This window comes from Castor canadensis, chromosome 7 (genome assembly GCF_047511655.1).
Source record: "Castor canadensis chromosome 7, mCasCan1.hap1v2, whole genome shotgun sequence".
Lineage (NCBI taxonomy): Eukaryota > Metazoa > Chordata > Mammalia > Rodentia > Castoridae > Castor > Castor canadensis.
The window spans coordinates 38,191,378-38,213,480 of record NC_133392.1 but is presented as its reverse complement, the minus strand read 5'-3'; the positions used below and the strand labels follow the sequence as shown (position 1 = coordinate 38,213,480).

The window sequence follows — 22,103 nt, the reverse complement described above, 5'->3', positions numbered from 1 at the left end:
CCTTGAAAAATTTAGACAACATAAAGTTAAGACAAAAGACAAGAGTTTTGTCACAAAAGCTAAAATTGGGTGCTACAAAATTCAGCCTGTCTTTTCATTTTACCTGGGACATATTTTGCATATAATCCAAGGGGGGGCTAGAAAATTTCTGAAAGGAAGAATAGCAATATTTTTCTTGTATAGAAGAGTTCACACTCAATGGTTCAGTTAAAAAAAATGTTGAGCTCATTTTGCTAGAATCTTCTGTGGCCTTATGAAAAAAAACAATTCAAACATCTAGATCCTCATTGTTCATAACAGATGAAAATAGTAGTGATAGGTTTGTTTTAGGAATTATATTTTTATCCAAATATTTGACTTTTTTAGGAATTACATCACTCCATTAGTATAGTTCAGTTACCATAAGTATGCCTCAAAAGAGAACTCAACAAATACTTGAGTATCACACGAACTTGGGATACACCAATAAAACCAAAAAGATCATTTTCCCTTTAGAGCTTATATTTTAATGCAGTAGTCAGCAAACCTTTCTGTAAAGAACTATGTAATCTGGGCGCCAGTCGCTCACACCTTTAATCCTCGCTACTCAAGAGGCAGAGATCAAGAAGATCACTTTGAAACCAGCCCGGGTAAATAGTTCATGAGACCCTATCTCGAAAAAAACCCATCACAAAAAAAGGGGTGGGGAGCTGGCGGAGTGGCTGAAGGTGAACACCCTGAGTTCAAGCCCAGTACCACAAAAAAAAGAAGAAAAAGTGTAGTAAATATTTTAGACTTTGCCTGTGGTCATGTTCTTTGCATGTGGCAAAAGTATGTACAAAAACAGTCAACTGGCTAGATTTGGCCCATAAGACAGTTTCCCAACCCTTGTTCTAGTAAGTGGAAATAGATATAATAATTAAGTTAAAAGTGTGTTAAGTGATAAGGGCCTTAGGAAAAAACAGGAATAGATCAAATTAATCAAATAGGGAGTATCTTGAATTAGGGGAGGGGTTGGCCGAGTGGGCCTCATTGAGGTCAAGAAGAAGAACCAGCAAAAGAGACTGAAAAGTGGATGCTAAGATGGCAGAAAGGTGATGTTCTGGAAATGCAATGGAGAACAATACATTGGGAAGAAAAGGTGTCAGATACTGCTGATAGGCCAAATAAGAAGACTAAGAGCAGACCATTGAATTTAAGGGTGTGTGTGTGTGTGTGTGTGTGTTTGCAGTACTGGGGTTTGAACTCAGGGCTTTGCAGCTTTGCACTTGCTAGGCTACCACCTGAGCCATGCCTGCAGCCCCAAGGAATATGGAGCTCGTCCACATGGCAGTTTTTGTGGAGTATCCTCAAGAGAGAATTAAAGGAGAGTTATGGACAATTCTTCTTGACTTAATTTTCTTATGAGGGGAAGAAATGGGAGTAGTGACATAAGAAGGATCAAAAGATGATTTCAGTTTTTTTGGCTTTTTTAAGATAGAGGAAATAATACCATGTTTGTTTGATGGAAATATGCCAGTGAAGAGTAGGGGCAGGAATGATGTAAGAGAATGGGAGACAATTGCTGGAACTGACTTTGAGCTGTTGATGGAATGGGATCTCATCTACAAGTGAAGCAATTGTCTTCTTCAGATACATGCAGTGCAGAACATGTGCTAAAGAGGGTCTGTAGATTTCTTTTGTGGCTTCAATTTTTGATTAAAGAATTACCAATAAAGAATATAAAAGTTAAGATGCAGGGCTCTTATTATATACTCATGATCTTTAATTTCAATATCAGTATTCGAGGGATCTTTGGTGACCCATTAAGATGACTTTTATTGTGCCTTCTAATGGAGTTATAAACTTAACCTAGCAGATTTTTGTGTTTTGAGAGTTAAACCCTGTATTAGAAGATTAAATATGATATGTATGATACCTGTTGCATAGCATCTAGTGTCATGTACTCAGGAAATGCTGTTCTTAGAGAATGTAGAGTCAGTAGAAATTAAATTAGGCTTTACATCTTTGGTCCCAAAAGATCTTTATCATTGTTTTAAATGTTATGTTAAATTTAGAGCTTGACAATGATAGTAAATATGCTACGTTTAAATCACAGGTCCTTCAAGATCTTGCCATTGTTCTCTTTACTTCACAGTATGGTCTTTTTATACAGTGAACACTGATATCAATGAGAGCTTTGATCAAGGATTTTAAAAGATGCATTGTTCCTCTATGTTTAATTATTTTACTATCAAATTACCATGTTAATTTCTTTGTACAATGAAGATAACTGCTTTTTGTGTTTAGCATTCTCTAGACCGTAAGCCCCTAGAAGGTAGGTAATGATTTGTGTATTTCTAAGAAAATGTCTGAAATAATAATTGGTATGTAGAGGGTGTTCAGCAAGCACAGCAGTTACTAAATCAAGAAGTTTTGTATTGGTTAAACTTAGATATCCAGTTCTTTAGCATTGCTTTGAACAAGCCTGATAATCTTACTTTTCTGGAGAAGTCTGAAGCTAAATTATATTGGGTTTAATGGCAGTTAGTATAATACCTCCAAAATAGTATGCACATAATAGAAGTATAATTGGCACATACAGCTATTGGAATATGATAAAAACTGGCATAATCATATAAAGAAACTTGTTAGAGAATAATAGTCAACTAAATAAAGCACATTGAAAATCAAAGTAAAATAAATTGACTTTATGTAACTAAAAGAAAATAACCTCGATTACCTTTCCACACTGTACCACCATACACAGAGAAGGGATATTCTTAACAAGTACTACAGAATTTAATGGTTGCCAGGAACATGTTTGAAAAGAGCAAGCTAAAATGGCCCATTTGCGGTAACCGGTGAGATCAAGAGATGGAAGGGGAGGACTATTTCCTTTATAAGAAGCAGCTGTATTTAAGGCTCTAATTATAGTTTCAGTGATGAAGATAAAAGTTTGAACAGGCTATTTCCTATAATTTAAGGCGTAATATTGAGCCATTCATGCAAATGACTGAGAAATTCTAACCTATTCAAAGCTGAGATCCCATCAAATTTATAACTGTTTCTAAAGCCTCAGAACATCCAACTTCATAAAAGTACTTCGGATCTTAGAAAATATTGAACAAGTCATTTAAAAAACCACCTTGTGTTGAAACTTTGTTTTCTTTGTATTATAGGTCCAGTTGTTTACGTCTTGGATCTTGCAGATAGACTGATCTCAAAAGCTTGTCCTTTTGCTGCAGCAGGAATAATGGTTGGCTCTATCTATTGGACAGCTGTGACTTACGGAGCAGTGACAGTGATGCAGGTTCACTATTTTACTGTATTCAGTGATGCTACTTTTGATTATAGGAATTTTTAGTTTATTATTTTGAGTAAGTAATGATATTATCATAGTTAACAATAGAAGAATATTTTATAAAAAGCTATCTAATGTAAAGTCTTCTACTACTGTCCCTTGTTTGTCCAGGTCCCTTCTCACGTTCCCAGGTAGCCACTCTTGTTACTTTCATATATATCCTTCCCGACTGACTTTATGAATTACAAGAAAGAAAAAAAAACCTGTTTTTCCTCCCCCACCTTTTTTTTCCCCCAAAACGGAAGCACACTATAGCTACAACTCTTTTCATAGTGAATCTTGGATATTCACATAAGTAAGAAAAAGTGTAACAATGTACTACCCAGTCTCTTGTTGATGGACAGTAATTGTTGAAGATTAAAGAAGATTAGATTTCAAGATTTAGCTCTTGACTCCTTTTTTTTGTTGTTTTTGTTTGAACTTGGGGCCTGATGCTTGCTAGGCAGGTGCTCTTAATCTTGAGCAGCTGTGTTGGATATTTTTGAGGTAGGGTCTTGAGAACTATTTGCCTGGCCAGGCTTCTAACTGTGATTAGGATTACAGGCATGAGCCTCTGGCAGCCGGCTTGACTCCTCTTTTTGATACTTTTTGTTTTAGACACAGGATTTTGTGATGTAGCTCAGTCTGGTCTAGAACCCACTTACAATCCTTCTGCCTCAGCCTTCTGAGACCTGGGGATTACAGGCATGTACCACCATCCCCAGCTAGTTGACTGTTTTTCTTAAATGATCTATTATGACTTTACACTCAGCATTATTGAGTTAACTTCTCTTTACTTCAATTTGAAACCTAAATTTATTCCCCATAATTTCTCTTTATCTTTGACTCCTACTATCTACTCAATTTACATGTTACTCTTCCTGTTTCATCCCCACAATTCAGTGTACTGACCAGAATTTTTCCATTTTGACAGTTCTTGCATCAGTGGCTTCCTTTGTATAGTCTTGTGGCACTGGGGTTTGAACTCAGGGCCTGATGCTTGCTAGGCAGGTGCTCTTACCACTTGAGCCACTCTGCCAGCCCCTTTTTTGTGATGGGTTTTTTCAAGATCAGGTCTCAAAAACTATTTGTCCAGGACTGGCTTCAAACAACAATCTTCCTAATCGCTGCCTTCGGAGTAGCTAGGATTACAGGTGTGAGCCACCAGTGCCCAGCTCCTTTCTACAGTCTTACCACCTGACTTCTTGTTACTCCCCTATCACAGTCTGGCTGACTAAAGAAGCTTCTTGGTTCTGACATCATTGTCTTTTATTTATCTGTCTTTGCAAATGAGTCTTCCTGAAATACCTTCCACTTAACATCTTCCACTGTCTTAAGTAGTAGTTTTCAAGAACAGCATCTTGATTGATGTGTATCATGAGTAACTCAGTAGTAGTTAACACACTTAGTTTTGTAGACAATATAATTTGCTTTTGTGTAATATAAATCAGAGTGTACATAGAAAACAAAGGCATGGAGGGAGTTATATCTCATATTCTAGAAATTGCAGTTGCCTCTTTAGTGAGTAGTCTTTATGATTGTTGCATTAATAGTCAGGGTGAGACAAAATTTATTGAGGCTTCTTCATAAAATGTTGATGGCACCCAAAAAGTCTGGATATAGACATGAATTTATCAAAAATAGTAAACCATCATTTGTCATAATTATATTCCTGTAAAGGAAGGAATGGCTTGAAAAAGAATGCAGGGTCCTCTGCATTCATACTTTATGCTTCATTCTGTTTTGAGACTCATAGAGCTTTCTCCTCCAGCTGTGTTTTGTTTTTTGGGGGTTTTTTTGGTGGTACTGGGGTTTGAACTCAGAGCCTCACACCTACTACATAGGTTCTCTCCCACTTGAGTCACTGAGCCAGCCCCCTCCAATCCATTCTTGTTTAGTTTACCTCTGCCCTTTGGCTATGTCATCCTCCCTGCCTACTATCTGCCCTTCCAGTCATTTCTTTCTTTATCCAAATCTAAAACCTTCCTTTGATGCTTAGCTACTTTTTCCCCTATGAAAGTTATCAAGCAGCTCCTTCCCACATGCTGACCAAGTGACTTTTGGGTTTTGTTTGTTTGTTTGTTCTGGGAGGAAGTCGGGAACAGTACTGGGGTTTGAACTGAGGGCCTTGTGCAAGCATTCTACCACTTGAACCATATGCCCCAGTCAACATTTCTTTTTTGTTTTTGTTTTTTTTAAACGGTCTGCTGTTTGACCCAGAATAGACCTCGAACTCACAATCCTTCCTTTTCCTTTATCTTCCCAAGTGCTGAACTGGGATTATAAATGTGCCACCACACTCAGCTCACCAAGTGACATTTCTCATATAGATTACCTATTTAACTTTGATTACACTTAGTCCTTATTTTAGAAGGTAATTTCCGTCAAAGTATAGTCTGTTTTATACTTCTCTGTTCCCCCTCATTGCATCTTCATAGAAACTAACACACAGAGGCTTTCATAAATACTGTGCAGATTTTATTTTGCTTTGTGCTTCTTTTATTTTTAAGACAGGGTCTTACTGTGTAGCCCAGGCTGGTCTCGAACTTCTGATCCAGCCTCACTGCTGGAATTACAAGCTTGCACTGCCACACCCAGTGATACTGGTAGGAGTTTTTCTGGTTTTTGTTTTGATATGAGCAGTTCTAATAATATCCGTACATCATCACATCAGGGAAGTTCAGGATGACTGACTAGGACTGACAAAGACATATCATCTTAGGTTAGATTATCCATTATTTGATGCACAAATATAATACAGATACATATTTTTGCAGCTAAGGAAACAGGCCCTCTGAGATTGATTTTTCTTAAGATCTTATTGGCCAAAAAAAAGTGAAATTGCTCTTTGAGGAAGAGTTCTTAGGCTGGCACAATGCAGGAAAAAAAAAAGAAAAGGAATTTTAATAGTTAATGGGGCCAATAAAGACTCAAACATAGATTATATTCTCTGAAAAGGACTGCCAGCTGGGCATTTTGAACCATATTGGTATGATTTAATAAAAAACTTAACCATTGAGCCCAGCTCAGGAGGTAGGGCGTGTTATAAAACACAAGTAAATTGGGAACTTAATCCCCATGTTCAGGGCAAGGTTTAAAATGAAATAGCTGCAGAGCAGTTACAGTAATATAAATGTCATGGAGTGCAGAAGACTACAGAAACATTTTAACTCAGTATGTTAGTGTTAACCATTTGGAAATCAGATGTACTGCCTCATTTGAAAAGATTTTTTTTTTTAATTCTAGCATGAGAGACCTTGATTGTGACAGTAGATAGGTACTGTTGTATAATTTAAAAGTATTGGCAGGTGACTTTTTTCCTGAGAGAGAGAGAGTGTGTGTGTGTGTGTGTGTGTGTGTGTTTGAATATGCCATAATTTATTTCAAATATATGTCAGCATAATTTATTAGCTCATCTGTGTCTACCTAAATCAGCATAATTTTTTGATAACAACTGGATTTAGGATTTGCTTTTATGTGTGTATAATAGGCAGGCAGGCAGTACTGGGGTTTGAACACAGGGCCTTATACTTGGACGTGCCCTACCACTTAAGCCACATAGCCAGTGTTTTTTTGCTTTACCTTTTGTGCTTTGCTATGGGCTGGCCTCTGACTGTGATCCTCCTATCTATAACTCCTACATAGCTAGGATTGCAAGATTGGTTTTCCTCCCACATAGCTGGGATTATAGGCATGTGGGGTTTTTTTTGTTGTTTTGGGGGGTTGTTGTTTTTGGTTGGGGGAGACAGCATCTTGATAGAAGATATCCCATGCTGGCCTGCAATTTGCAGTTCTCCTGCCTTCACCTCCAGAATGCTGGGATTATAGGCGTGGGTCACCAGTACCCTGTTCGGAATTTGCATTTTCATATTTTGAGTTTTCACTCAAATATGGTTCTTTTACACCTCTGGAGTGCAAGTAAATTAGATTAAGGTGTTAGATCACTGGGTGTTTGTGTTTTGCTTTTTGCCATTAATTCGATCTCCTCTAGGGAACAGTCTTTAGCTATGGGAAATTTGAATGAGACCCTTTACTTGCTTTTTTTTTTTCTCTCTTAAACATTTGTGTTTTATGCTGTAACTTCTCTCCCCCGACATTTTTCTTTAAGTTTCTCTTTCTTTGCAATGGGGTCTCAATACATTGCTAGAGCTGGTCTCCCACCTTAGCTTCCAAAATGACTTGTACTACACACAGGTGTGTGCCACCAACCCCCAACTCTCCACTTGAATTTTTATTAAAAAGCCTGTGTGAGAGTGAAGTCCTCCTGCCCGGTCCCAGAACTGAGTCTTTTAAGCACCAATACATTAAATCCTTGAGAGAGTTTTGTTCAATAGACACTATTATTTGTTCCTGCCTTACTAGTTTAGAGAGTTTCTACATCCACTGTCATGAAGAAGGAAGCAGCATGAGGACTCCTGACTTTAAGCTATTGCAGAGGGAGCTGGAGTATTTTATCCTGGGACAGCGGAACCTGAATCTCCAGCCTAGTTCCCACTTTTATTTTTCTTTTTAAGGTACTAGGATTTGAACTCAGGGCCTCATGAGTGCTATGCATGTGCTCTACCACTTGAGCTGTGCCTCAGCCCCTTTAGTTCTCTTTTGCTCTAGTGTGAATACAACCCCCAAAAGCATTTTCTTTTTCTTTTCATCTTTTGTGACAGGCTTTCACTATGTTGCTCAGGCTGATGTTGAACTCCCAAGTACCTGGCACCGTAGGCATATCCCACCACACCCAGGCCTTGCACGTACAACGTACCCTCAGCCCCACAAGTGAGTTTTAGAAGTCAGGGCCTCACTTTCCCAGATTGCCTCAACCTCCTCCCAAGTGTTGGGAATTACTTGGCAGTAGTTTCCTCTTTTTTTTTTTTTTTTTTTTTTGTTTCCTGTTGTTTTATTCTGGTTCTTTTTTTTTTTCATATGTGCATACAATGTTTGGGTCATTTCTCACCCCCTCTTCCACCCCCTCCGTTACCCCCCCACCCACCCCCTCCCTCTGCCCCCAACCCCCTCAATACCCAGCAGAAACTATTTTGCCCTTATCTCCAATTTTGTTGAAGAGAGAGTATAAGCAATAATAGGACGGACCAAGGGTTTTTGCTAGTTGAGATAAGGATAGCTATATGGGGAGTTGACTCACATTGATTTCCTGTGCATGTGTGTTACCAGTAGTTTCCTCTTGAAGGTCAGTGCCACCACTTGGCTGTCTGACCTCAACTCCTAAAAGGAAGAGCAAGAAGGACCTAGAATAATATCCCAGGCCTACAATGTAACCAGATCAAGTAAGAGGAATAGAAGCAAAAACCAGAGGTCCCCTCTCCTCCATTGAAGTGTAGTGAATGTGAGCCCCATCTCAAAAAAACCCAAAAAACTGAAATGTAATCAATATGGTCAGCCATTTTTAAAGCTTTATTTATTCTGTTGTAACTTAAAAACTGTTTTTTCCTTGAATAGATTGTGATATTTCTTATAAATAAATCAGGACTCATATCTTTCCAGCTTAGTTTTTTATTTAAATGCCCTTTGCTTCACAGGTTGTAGGCCATAAAGAAGGACTGGATGTTATGGAGAGAGCTGATCCTTTATTCCTTTTAATTGGACTTCCCACTATTCCTGTCATGCTGATATTGGGCAAGATGATTCGCTGGGAGGACTATGTGCTTAGACTATGGCGCAAATACTCAAATAAACTACAAATTCTGAACAGTATCTTTCCAGGTGAGGACCTAAATTATGGTTCTAAAGTACATGTGCAATTGACATGCTTTTTTTAGAAATGGTTGAAGATACTTTTCAGCTATTCTTAGGTATTAGCACTGACATGGCATTTTTTCTCTCTAGGCATTGGTTGTCCTGTTCCTCGAATTCCAGCTGAAGCTAATCCTTTAGCAGATCATGTCTCTGCTACCCGAATTTTGTGTGGAGCCCTTGTCTTTCCTACTATTGCGACAATAGTTGGTAAACTGATGTTCAGTAGTGTTAACTCTAATTTACAAAGGACAATCTTGGTAAGATGGCTTTAATATTACTTTTTCAAGTGGCATACAAAGGAAGATGAACTGTATTTGTTTTTTAAAAGGACAGGACTATATAAATACTTAGTTTGTGCTTCCTACATGTTATTTGGTCCTACTGTCATCCACCTGCTTGAGGGAAATAAAAATGGAAGGAGCCACTGCAGCAGCTGTGGCCTTCTAGAGCTATTCTATAGGTAATTTCTCTTCTGTGATATGTACAAGTCATCACACCCTCCCTCTTACCCACTGGACTATGGTAAAGAGCTTCTGCTGGTTTGAGTCCTAAATAGTGAAACGTAAAGAAAATTTCCTAACTTCTCTGCCTGTAGAATGGGAGTGGTAGCTGTGTCAGAATAATTATGAGGATTAAATGAGATAAATACTAGGATATAAAACACATTGTGTTGTTTACTATCATTCCCACCTCCCATCTCTGGTGGCAGTCTGCACATAGTGCTCTGGCATTCCTTTCTATATAAGAATGGATGTAAAGCTAAGTGTAGGGAAGATTACTCAGACAGACTAACAGAGACCCAATCTCTGTCACGTTAGTTGTAGTGCCCACCTCTCTCCCTATCTCACCCCCTAGTAGAATAGAGTATGTTTCACTTGCAGTTATCTGAATTAGTTAAGCATCAAAGCCTGTGTCTTTTGTGATCTAAGCAAAATTCTTTTTATTATGCTTCTCTCAACCTGCATTATAAAAAGCTAATTTTCCTTTTGTTTTAGGGTGGAATTGCTTTTGTTGCCATAAAAGGAGCATTTAAGGTTTACTTCAAACAGCAGCAATATTTACGTCAGGCACATCGCAAAATTCTAAATTATCCAGAGCAAGAAGAAGCATAAAACTGTGACTTCTGGTTGTTCTGCAGTCCTCTCATCCTTATGAGTCTGTTGTGTTGTTTTGATTCCATCATTAATGCACTAGTGGAGACTTGTGATAAGCTGCTGCTCCTATATTTTTAAGAAATATAATAAAGCACTTAGGGAAGGGAAATCCTCTCAGTAATCACGGAACCTAAGGATGATTTGTTTTCATTGTTTTGTATGTACTTCTTTTATGGCAGTCATCTGAAATATTATCTTAGCATGGTAAATCTGGGTTGGTTCATATTTTCTCCAAATGACTAGAAGATCAAACTGTACAAATATTAAAAAAATGCACATGCTGTTTTATTCTAATGCCTCTTTTGTACATGTTCATGTTCAGTGTTTTCTTAGAAACAGCAACTCAATGAAGGTACTATGAGGATTTTTTTTCTCACTGGCATAATTTGATTACTTGCTAAACAAGAGCATATGTTAATATGAGGAAATGTAAATTAAATTAGTTATGAATAAATAACAAACCAAAAATGTATGTGAACATTCAAATGATTATCTGAACAAATGAGATTTTGTTGTCTTTTGCTTAACCTATGTGATGTCCTCAAAAATGTGTAGGGTAAAAGTTCACAGGGCTTCCAGATCACTTTTTCACTATTAAATTTTATTTATACAATGTTGACACCTCATAGTTCATATGTAATTTTGACTCGTGTAGTCTTGATTACTGTTTCCTCTGGGGGTGTGTGTGTGTGTGTGTGTGTGTGTGTGTGAGAGAGAGAGAGAGAGAGAGAGAGAGAGAGAGAGAGAATGATCTCTTGAGTAAGGTTTTTAATTCCATATTTCTAGAAATTAGAGCTGCCAGTTTATAGTATGAGCAGAGAACAATTTGCAAAAAAAGAAAAAAAATAAAGTAAATTTATTCTCATTAATTGATTCAGTTCTTCAGATACTTGTCACTCCCTCCTCTTTGCCTAGGCGCTGTGCCGGGTGCCATGGGATTTAGTAGACAAAACAGACTTGGTTCCTGCTCTTACAGAGTTTGCAATCTCCTTTCAGGTGGTAGAAAACCAGCAGTAAGTAAACCAAGGTGAGGCCTTGAGTTCTTTGCTTTTATATCAGTCAGTGAGACAATTAGGAAAACAAGAAGTCTTGAGTAAATATTGAGATCATTTTTTGGATAAGTTAGTTTATTATAGAAAACCAATAATATTTTTAGATTTTAATTGCTTGTCATATTGATGAGGCTAGCACCTTCATAATCATTCAACTAGTTTTGTATTCATTTTCCAAAAGTAGTTATTTAAGCCATTTTCAGTAGGTGGTTATTTTAATATTCAGCTATCTGAATGGTCTTTCAGTTATTTTCATTAATACTAAATTTTCTAAAGATAGTTACAAAAACCTTATTTATTTTTTTCACAATAGCTAATGCATGACAATAGTAAATGTTTCCCATACTGATGCGTGGCTACTCTAGGAGTGCAGCAAATGTAGATTGATCAATGTTAGGTTGAAACACTGTATGTTAATTTTAGTAATTAAAGATTTGTCTATAGTATGAATGTCTTAATTTTGAGTTATATGGCTTTATGTGAACGGCTGTTGAATATTCAAAATTGTAATTATTCAGGGAGGAAGGGAAAACTTGACTAAGTGAGCCTTATTAAGAACACTGCTACTGTTCTGAAGGGAAATAGGAATTCTGTGAAAATATGTTGGCTTTTCTTTAATTTCCAGTATGAAAAAGATATACTGAATAGACATTTCCTGTATAATTTTATTAGAACAGCTTGTAGGCAGCCTTTATTAAATATGCAAGCACAGTTTCCCCATTTACTACTTTAATCCCCAAGATGGGGTGTAGCTACTTGGGTTTATGGCATCAAGGCCCATGGGGGCCAGGGAAATAACTCTGTAATCTTTTGGGGGCAGGAGGGAGGGGCTTCCATATGTGTTGGGAGGGAACTATAAGTGCCTGGGAACCAGAGTGACCTCTGGCTCTGCAAGTGAACACTTCTAAACCTAAAGAACTTTAGCTCAAGACATACCAAGTGCCGGTCTCTGGGTGGGTGCCTGCCCTACCATGAAGCAGCAAAAGAGCATGGCCAACTAAAGTTGGATGGACCTGCATTCACATCCTATTTCTGTTTTTAATAACTGTGACCTTGGCCAACTGACTTAACATTTCTCAGCCACAGTTCTCTCCATCTCTGAAATACGAGTAATAGTTAGAAGACTATTTTTAGGATTAACTGAGAAATTAAAGGAACACAGAGGTACTTTAAGCTCAAAATAGGTCCTGAAGAATAGTAGTTGTTTCTTAATTGTTATAGTTTGCACTCTAGAACAACAGAATAAAGAGACAAAAAGGCAGTAGGGGACAAAGATGATGTAGAGATGGATGAGTGTTTTTCATAATGCTTTTCTGTTATTTCTAGAAACTAATGTTTTAAGCCTCTTACAAAATTCAATGACAGCTAGTAGAATTCTATTTATTACAGAAGTTAACTTATCTCCATGTAAGTGGCTGAAAATATTGTTCATGATTACATAATTATCAAATGACTGTGAAGAATATAAAATTAAACTTAGTGACTTTAATTAGTCACTGCCTTGCTAATTCTGCTGTAATTTTTTTAAATGTCTTGTTTTTAATATAGAAGACTATCTCAATACTGGCTGGATTAGACTGAATAAAGAATTTTTATGTTCTCTAGGTGTACTTTGTCTGTTGAACACATCCCTAAATTCATAAATTCTGTATCTATGTACCAAATTTTTAAGTCACAGTTACCAAGATTCTAGTGAAACTTACTTATGTAAAAGTAATCAGAATAACCATAGAGGAATTTGTCTTCATTTTGTAATCAGCCTAGCCTAAATTCCAAATATGTTCTGATGGTGTATCCCTTCATGCCACCCTTGGACCCCTGGAACTGAGTTTGATTAGATAGTCAACTAGACAAGATCTGCCGGTGTCTCACATGGTATCTTACAGTAGTCAAGAGAGGTGAGAACACAAATGGCTTCCTCTGAGGTCCCAGAAACTTATGTTTCTGAAGATGAAGATTAGAATCTTCTAGAATGAATAAATCAAAGATCCTTGCATCCATGGGATATGCATTAATTGTATTAGTTTACCCCCATCTTAAGAGACAGACTAATAGGAGAAGCCTAGAATTGAACTGTCATGTGTGTTCTGACAATTAGTTGTAGGGCAAGTTACCTCTTAGAACCTCACTTTCCTCATTAATAAAATGGAGATTATAAAACCTATCTCCTGGGTTGTTTATGAGGATTAAGTGAGGAAACATTCTAGGACAGTTTAACGTACAAGAAACTAAATCTGTACCCATTTAAGGAAATAGATTTTGAGTTATATGTTCTTGGGTCCATTGAAGTCAAAGTTGGTAGTTCTGCTACCTGCCACTCCCTCCCGAGCACATTGAAAATGGTAATGTCTTCTTTAATTGCCTTCCAGAGCAAAGGAAGGGGCATGCAGAAGCCTTGTGGGCAAGCATAAAGCTTTAACCTTTTTTTTTTTTTTGTAGTACTGGGACTTGAACTCAGGACCTACACCTTGAGCCACTCCACCAGTGCTTTTTTGTGAAGGGTTTTTTCGAGATAGGGTTTCTCAAACTATTTGCCTGGGCTGGCTGCAAAGAGCCCAGAGTAGCTGAGCTCCTGAATAGCTAGGATTATAGCTGTGAGCCACCAGTGCCTGGCTGAAGCATTTTGCTGATAAGGGCACATCCAGGCTACTCTGTATCTAAAGCATAGCTGCTCTAGTAGGTGTTTCTTGACCACCTCCATGCCCCAGGTAGTAAGCTAAGTCCTGGAGTAAAATGGTGAATAAGCCTGCTTTGAGAGATTTAAAGTCATAAGAGCACCTAACCTATCCTACTTGGAATTAGGATATTACGGTCACAATAGGACATAGGATTGAGGTTCCAGGCCAGCCCCAGGGAAATAGTTCAAGGAGACCCCATTTCCAAAATAACCAGAGCAAAACAGCCTGGAGATGTAGCTCAAGCGGCATAAGGCCTGCCTTGCAAACGTGAAGCCCTGGGTTCAAACCCCGCCAGTCCCACAAAAAAAAAGTAAGATCCATAAGGGTAAGATTTTTGTTTTGTTTTCTTTCCTCTTAAACTTTTTATTTATTCCAGTACTAATGCGTATGTGGTTTGATCTTAGGGCCTCACGTTTGCTAGGCAGGCGCTCTTTACCCTTTGAGCCACTCCATCATCCTTTTTTTTTTTGTGATGGGCTTTTTCTGAGATAGGATGTCTGGATCCTCGTGATCTCTGCCTCCCCAGTAGCTGGGATTACAGGTTTGAACCACTGGAGCCATGCTCAGAATATTTAGTTTAATGCTAGGGTGTTTTATTTTGTTTTTTGTATGCTGAGATTTTGTACAATTAACCTTCTGTCACTTTAGGGGAGAGCACAGTGCTGGGATTCAAACCCAGGGTCTCAGGCATGCTAAGCAAGTGCTCTGCCATTGAGCTACATACCCACCCTGCAGGTATTTTTTCCCCTTGGTTTTGGGTTTTGAAACAGGGGGTCTCATTTTGTAACCCAGGCTGGCCTGGAACTTTGTTTTGTTTTGTTTTGTTTTGTTTTTGCAGTACAGTAGTTTGAACTGAGCGCCTTGTGCATGCTAGGCAGGTGCTCTATAATTTGAGCCATATCTCCAGCCTCTAGCCCAGAACTGCCTCCATTACCTGAGTCCTGGGATTGTAGGCATGTGCCATGAATTTTAAAAACACTTTACAGTAAGTAATTATGAAGGATACAGCATTAACCAGGAAGCCTGTTAAATCAGTTGTCTGGCCTCTTCAAAATGCTAACATTTCTCTTAACACCTGGAACCAGCATGAACAGCAAACACCAGCTCACTAGCTCCTCCAGGACATCTTTAGTGAAAGCCCTTCAAGGAGAGTCAGTGAGGCACAGTGAGCATTTTTCTGCACTCTGATTATCCATACAGAGAAATCAGCTTAGTAATCAGAATCTGCTTGGTGGCTCAGACTGCAAGTGCAAGTCAGAACTCTGTGCTGGGGTGGAGGGTCTCTGTGGTTAGCCAGTCACTGTCTCCTGGGACAGGCCACACACTGTAGAGTGAAAATCTCCTGGCATGCCCTCTTCTCATCAGTGAACTGCTTCACCCAGGTAAGGATTTATTGAACTACTACGATAAGCCAACTAAATGTCAGAATTTAAGTTAAGTGCATCATAATGAAAGACTGCAGCAACAAAAAGGAAAGAGGGGAGGTATAACTTAGAGGTAGAGCACTTGCCTAGTGTGCAAGTGCTTGAGTTTGAGTCTCAACAGCACATGCACATACATACCCCCCCACACACCCACGCTCAGGAATGAAAGTTATATGCTAATATGAAGACATTTCTAATATATACTGTTAAAGAGGAAAAATAAAGATGTAGAACAATGCTTATAGTATATTATCACTAAAGGAAAATGAACAAACATAGTGTTTATGCCTTAAAAAATATCTTCACTGGGCTGCAGGTGGCTCAAGGCTGTAATCCTAACTACTTGGGAAGCTGAGATCAGGAGGCTTGTGGTTGGAGGACAGCCTGGGCAAATAGTTCATGAGACCCCCCCCATCTCCAAGATAATCAGAGCAAAATGAACTGGAGGTGTGGTTAAAGCAGTAGAATGCTTGCTTTGGAAGCTCAAAGCCCAGAGTTCAAACCCCAGCTCTCCCACACACACACACACACACACACACACAAAAAAGGGAGTGAATAAACTGCCAAACTGCAGAAAGACATGGAGGAACCGTAAATGCACATTGCTAAGTAACAGAAGCCAGTTTGAAAAGGCTGTATGATTCCAAGTACATAACATTCTGGAAAAGACAAAACTACGAAGACAATAAAAAGATCAGTTTCCAGGGGCAGAGGGTGGGCTATAATACATAGATGAACAAGGTTTTTCGGGCAGGCCCATGCCAGTGGCTCACGCCTGTAACCTAGCTACTCAGGAGGCAGAGATCAGAAGGATTGTGGTTCAAAGCCAGCTCAGGCAAATTGTTCTCAAGACAGTATCTCAAAAAACCCTTCACCAAAAAAAAAAAAAAAAAAAAAAAAATTCAGGCAGTAAAACTATTGTGTGTGGAACTGTAATGGTAGATATGACTGCATTTGTGAAAATCCATACACCTGTGCAGCACAAAAAATGAGCTGTAGTGTAAGGTTCAGACTTGAGCCAGTGTGTGTAATGCAATGTGTAATAACATAACAACAAATTGTAACAAATACCACTAATGCAAGGAGTTGGTGATAAACTCTTGGGGGCAGGAATGCAGGAACTGTTTATACTATTCACCAATTTTTCTGTAAAGCTACAACTTCTAAAAATAGCCTATAAATTGAAAACATGGAAGTGTTACATTTTCACATTAAAATTGCATTTAGTTAAATGCAGAATAGAAAGTCACAACTCATTACAGAGTTTTTTTTTTTTTTTCTGGCTATGCAAGTCTTCATGCTTGCTATGCAGGCGTTCTTCACTTAAGCCACTCCACCAGCCCAAAGGACTTTTTGACCTCAATGATACACTTTTTTTTTTTCAACCGTACTCTGGTTTGGATTCAGGTCTTACATCTTGAACCACTTCAACAGCCTTTTTTTGTGATGGTTTTTTCAAGATAGGGTCTCACGAACTGTTTGCCGGGGATGGTTTCAAGCCATGATGCTCCTGATCTCTGCCTCCTGAGTAGCTAGGATTACAGGCATGCCTGCCCAGTTGATAAATATTTTTAAATCCTTTTTCCCTTTCAGCTCTTTGAGACAGGGTACCACTATGTAGCCTGTGCTGGCCTCCTGATGCTCCTGCCTCAGCCTCTTGAGTGCTGGGATTATAGCTGTGTACAACCACACACAGCCTCATTTCTTTCACATGCAAATTTCTTTAAATCAATGAAAGACTAAAACCCCAATATTTTAAATAGTCAAAAGATGTGACCAATTTACAATAAGCATGGAACTAAAACATACAAAAAGTTGTTAAGAAATATCCAAATGTGAGTTAATGCCCTGTATAGCTATCCTTATCTCAACAAGCAAAAACCCTTGTTCCTTTCTATTATTGCTTATACTCTCTCTACAACAAAATTAGAAATAAGGGCAAAATAGTTTCTGCTGGGTATTGAGGGGTGGAGGGGAGAGGGAGGGGGTGGAGTGGGTGGTAAGGGAGGGAGTGGGGGCAGGGGGGAGCAATGACCCAAGCCTTGTATGCACATATAAATAATAAAAGAAAAAAATATATATATATATAAAAAAAAAGAAATATCCAAGCCACTCACTGGTGGCTCATGACTGTAATCCCAAGGGCCCCTTCATAGTAACTGAGGGCCTGAGTTCAAACCCTAGTATGGGCATAAAAAGAAAGAAAGAACCAAATTAAAATTAGAATGAAATACAATTTTTTACCTATCATTGTCAAATGCAACTCTTGAGCAGCACCTACTGCATGCCCAGTGTTGTGTGTGAACCGGTCTGTACTCACAGCCTGAGTCCATTTGGAAAGTGTGAAGGTCAGCTGTGGGATTAGGACCCAAGGAATTTGGAGCCTTCTCATACCATCTGCTCATGTGACAAAGAGGCCTCCTCACACTTTCTCCTCTCTTCTCAAATCTCCAGCACTGCCTCACCAGGCCTCACTGATGAGTGAGCTAATGAGCTCTTGCTCTCTCCCTCACTGAGAAACTAGACCTAGTCATAAGAAAGCCCGTGAGTGCCCTCAAATTCCTCAAAACCACCTACACCTGTGTGTTTCTACAGGCTTCATCTGCTTCCCCTCTGGACACACTGTGAGTGTTGCTACATGAAGCCATTTTCTCAGTCCCTCTCGTCCTGCATCAGAAATATTTTAACAATGAAGCCTGTTGAAATTATTTTACAGAAGCGGAGAGGGAGAATGATGGAAGGGATAAACCTAACCAAGATACATTGTAAACGTGGAAAGGTGACAGTGAAACCCCCTGTACAACTAATATATGCTATAAAATGGTAAAAAAAAAAAATTGCCTTTCAAAGCATCACACAAACACACCCCTTCTATCTTTAATAAACACTTTTAACCCACCTTCCACTCCAGGCACTTACTTCTCCCTCTCCTTTCTGCAAAGCTCTTTAGAAGAATAGTTAACACCTTCTCTTGTTCACGTTTACATTTTTAAAAATCATATGCCATAAAATTCACCATTTTCACAGTTTTATGGTTCAGTGGTTCATACTGAAGATTTATTCTGTGCTGCTATAACACAATACCTGAGATTGGGTAATTTATAAACCTGGAATTACAAGTGTGTACCACCACTCCCAGTTCCACCATTCTTTTGTTTTTGTTTTCTGAGACTGAATCTCACTGTGTGGCTCTTGCTCACCTCCAACTCATGATCCCGTCCAGCAAGCCCAGTGTGTGGCTCCATCATTTTCTTTTTTTAGTGAAAGTATTAGTAAAATTTATTAGGAAAGGAATAAACTTTCAATAGACTGAAAGTAGGTAGAGTGAAAATGAGAACAATTATTTTACCCTGGTACCAGTTTGCATTGAGATGGAAGGGGCTAGGATGGGCCTACAGATTTATATTTACCAGCTGTTCCTGGGTCCACCTGGCCCTTACAGTCTGATTTCTAGGTCTGGGCTTTTGTTAAGTCAAAAAGATTTATTCTCTCAGGAACCGATGTTGACCCACCTTATGGTGAGTGATTCAAAAATATTTTGTGACATCCCATGACCTTGGCGGGCTATTTTGATCCTAACAGAGGCTGTTAAGTGTTTTGCTTTCAGGGATATTGAGAATCCCGTATTATAGGTTTTCTTTGCATACTGGTTGTTGCTCATGGCTAACTGCTACCTAACACTCCCCATACAAGGACTAGAGACCTGGAAATCTTTTTTTTTTTTAATTCATATGTGCATACAATGTTTGGGTCATTTCTCCCCCCTCCCTTACTACCTACCCCACCCCCTCCTTCTCCCCCCCACCCCCTCAATACCTGGCAGAAACTATTTTGCCCTTATCTCTAATTTTGTTGAAGAGAGAGTATAAGAAATAATAGGAAGGACCAAGGGTTTTTGCTAGTTGAGATAAGGATAGCTATATAGGGAGTTTACTTGCATTGCTTTCCTGTACATGTGTGTTACCTTCTAAGTTAATTCTTCTCAAACTAACCTTTTCTCTAGTTCCTGGTCCCCTTCTCCTATTGGCCTCAGTTGCTTTTAAGGTATCTGCTTTAGTTTCTCTGCATTGAGGGCAAAAAATGCTATCTAGTTTTTTAGTTGAGACCAGGAAATCTTTTAAGGAATGGGATGTCGATGTCAGTCTGGCTGTTTCTTGCCGGCTTGGGACATAGGCCCAGGTCAGAAGTCTCTTGTCCTTGCTCTTTTTCTATGGGGACAGCTGGGATCCATTGGAGATTGTAACTAGCTGTAGTTGTTTTTAAGGAGAAGGAGCAATTCTCAGAGTTTAGTAGGCATAGACCTGTATCGTTTGTAGTTTTATAGCCTGGAGATAAGAGGAAACAAACTTGCTTAAGACATTAATCTAAGACTTAGCTAAGAAGTGTGTGGATTTCCTAGAGCTATAGAAGTATCGGGTGACAGAAAGACAAGGCTGAAAGTTTTGGGCCAGTTGGAAGGTAGACAGGCATGGGCATCAGATAATGATGCTTATCAAGCACTTCTTTTCAGCCTCTTGGCTTTAGTTGCTTTTGGATGGGCAGGGCACAAGTGACTCCATTCAGAATGACAATTTCCCCTCTGTCTGGACAGTTTTCTTCTGTTTGTCTCTGAATGGTCCCTAGTCACCAGGAAATGTTCCCCATTGGTCTGATTTGATCCCAGGGAGAGGAGTGACCAGCAGATCATGTCAGAGTCAGTGCCAATAAGACCCATTTTGCTAAATTTAAGCAACAAAGAGGTTTAGAAGGAGTGGTTCCTAGGCTGGGCTTACCTGCACTCCATGACGTTTTCCCCACTGCAATTAGGAACACCAGGACACAAGCCTCCAAAGACGCTAGCATCATTAATAATTTTAATTTAGAGGGCACCAGCTTGGTAAAGAGTTTCTCTAAGCTTTGTATTTTAGAAGGCTCATCTACTTGGGGAACAGAAATGCAATGAACATACAAGGGATCTAGCAACAATTAACATCACAGATACACAGATATCATATATACATAAATTTAGTTTTTTTCCTTCAGAGTGTAAAATAAAAAGTCTTTCCTTTAAGCCAGTTTCTTGCAAATATTAATAAGTGCAGAACAATATTCTTAAGATAGCCTTGTTATAGAGAATTGGGTATTAGTTCTATATCAGTATATTAAATCTTTCAGGAAAGCCTTACATAACTCTTAAATTTCAGTCAACTTGATCACACACAAACTTTTGATAAGTTCTATCTTTTACATACCTAAAACCCACTCATACTCTGCACTTTTTCTGAGAGTTCTGGGTTTTGTCCTATCCTGATTCTCCATTTTAGGACAATTCTGTAGGACAAAGTTCACTTTACAAAATCCTTTCTTATTCCAAAGAATTTCTCTTTCCCTTTAGCTTTGTTTTTCAAAATAGACCTTCATCCTTCCTATATCTTTCATACTTTCTGATTCATTTCTATCTCTTCTTTTTAATTTGTATGTTGAAATTAGACGACACTGTTTGTTTTTTCAATAAAAACTCTTAGCAGCCTTGCACTTGCATGAAGAAGGAGGCAAGGCTCTGCCCCATGGTGTACAGTGCCTTTCCACAACACTGGGGAAAAAGCTTGATCTTGAGTCTCACCTGCATATTCCTACCATTTCTCAGAGTCCTCTGGATAATGACTAAGGAGCCAAACCATGCAGAAAACAAAAGAGAAACAGGAAGAAAGCAACCAAACTGCTTTATAAAATAATAATTTACAAAAGCATTTTGGTTAATATATCCATACATTGTAAGAAATGATTAAGGTCTTTTACCCAGCCAGGCTCTGGTGACTCTTGTCTGTAATCCTAATACTCGGGAGGCAGAAATTGGGGCAAACAGTTCTCGAAATCTTACATTGAAAAATCCCATCACAAAAAAGGGCTGGTGAAGTGGCTCAATGTGTAGGTCTTGAGTTCAAACTCCAGTACCGCCCCCCAAAAAAAAATACATTTATCCGAACAACCAAATCTCGAGATCCCTATTGCCATTTGAGTTTTAAAATGGTTACATTTTTCTTTTAGACAATTCTCCTAAGAGTTAATTCCTGAGGGTCTGCATTTAAGTTAGAGCTGATTGAGATAAGATAGCCAATTTTAAGAGTGACAGGTTTTATATATTAGTTTTATAATAGTTTAAGAACCATCCCACACATGTTTACACATACATACACACACAAAAGTTTTAAATTAGGCATTCCAAGACTGATGCATAAAATGAAAAAAAAAAAAAAAGAAATTGGCCCAATTAGTTTTCTGGAATTCCAGTTTTTGCCCAATGCTTGATAGACTAATGCACACATACAACTATACTAAGTCAGAACACTCTAGACCTTTTAGCCACAGTTTAATGACAATTCTCTCTAGGGGATAGCAGGCTGGCACAAACCTCATGTCTGCCATCTCAGCATCATCACGGCAGAGATAGCCACTGTGGTGTTGGGTTACTGGAGAGGCATGGAAGCCCCCTCAGGGCAGTGGCTTTTCCATGACCATAAAGTTTTCCCATAGGGATTTCGGATGGGACATAAAGCCATGTTACATACAACATACAAGCACAAAACACACATGATAAGTGAGGCCCTTGGTTCATTCCCCAGTACCACATAAAAAGAAGGATCCCATGCATTTCTTATCAACTCTCTTTACGAAGGCAAAATGCCTTTTATACAATGTGTATTTATGTCACTTTCTCCTTATAAAATTACCATACTCCTCTCATAACATTTTTGACATTACAGAAT

General features: G+C 38.7%; 1 protein-coding gene and 1 non-coding gene across 3 annotated transcripts in view; both read left to right on the top strand.

The window, feature by feature from the left end:
• Marchf5 (membrane associated ring-CH-type finger 5) overlaps positions 1-12,855 on the top strand; it is a 34,473-nt gene extending 21,618 nt beyond the window's left edge. For both annotated transcript variants that reach the window (XM_074078778.1, XM_020166203.2), the window contains 4 exons: positions 3,141-3,271; positions 8,833-9,016; positions 9,140-9,306; positions 10,045-12,855. In XM_074078778.1, the coding sequence (XP_073934879.1) occupies positions 3,141-3,271; positions 8,833-9,016; positions 9,140-9,306; positions 10,045-10,161 (599 nt within the window). In that variant the 3' untranslated portion in view covers positions 10,162-12,855. The remainder of the gene's footprint in view (positions 1-3,140; positions 3,272-8,832; positions 9,017-9,139; positions 9,307-10,044) is intronic.
• A 7,976-nt stretch (positions 12,856-20,831) lies between these two features.
• LOC141425276 (small nucleolar RNA SNORA73 family) lies at positions 20,832-21,030 on the top strand. Its single transcript, XR_012450347.1, has one exon. It is a non-coding gene; the product is annotated as a small nucleolar RNA SNORA73 family (small nucleolar RNA).
• The last annotated feature ends 1,073 nt before the right edge of the window (positions 21,031-22,103 follow it).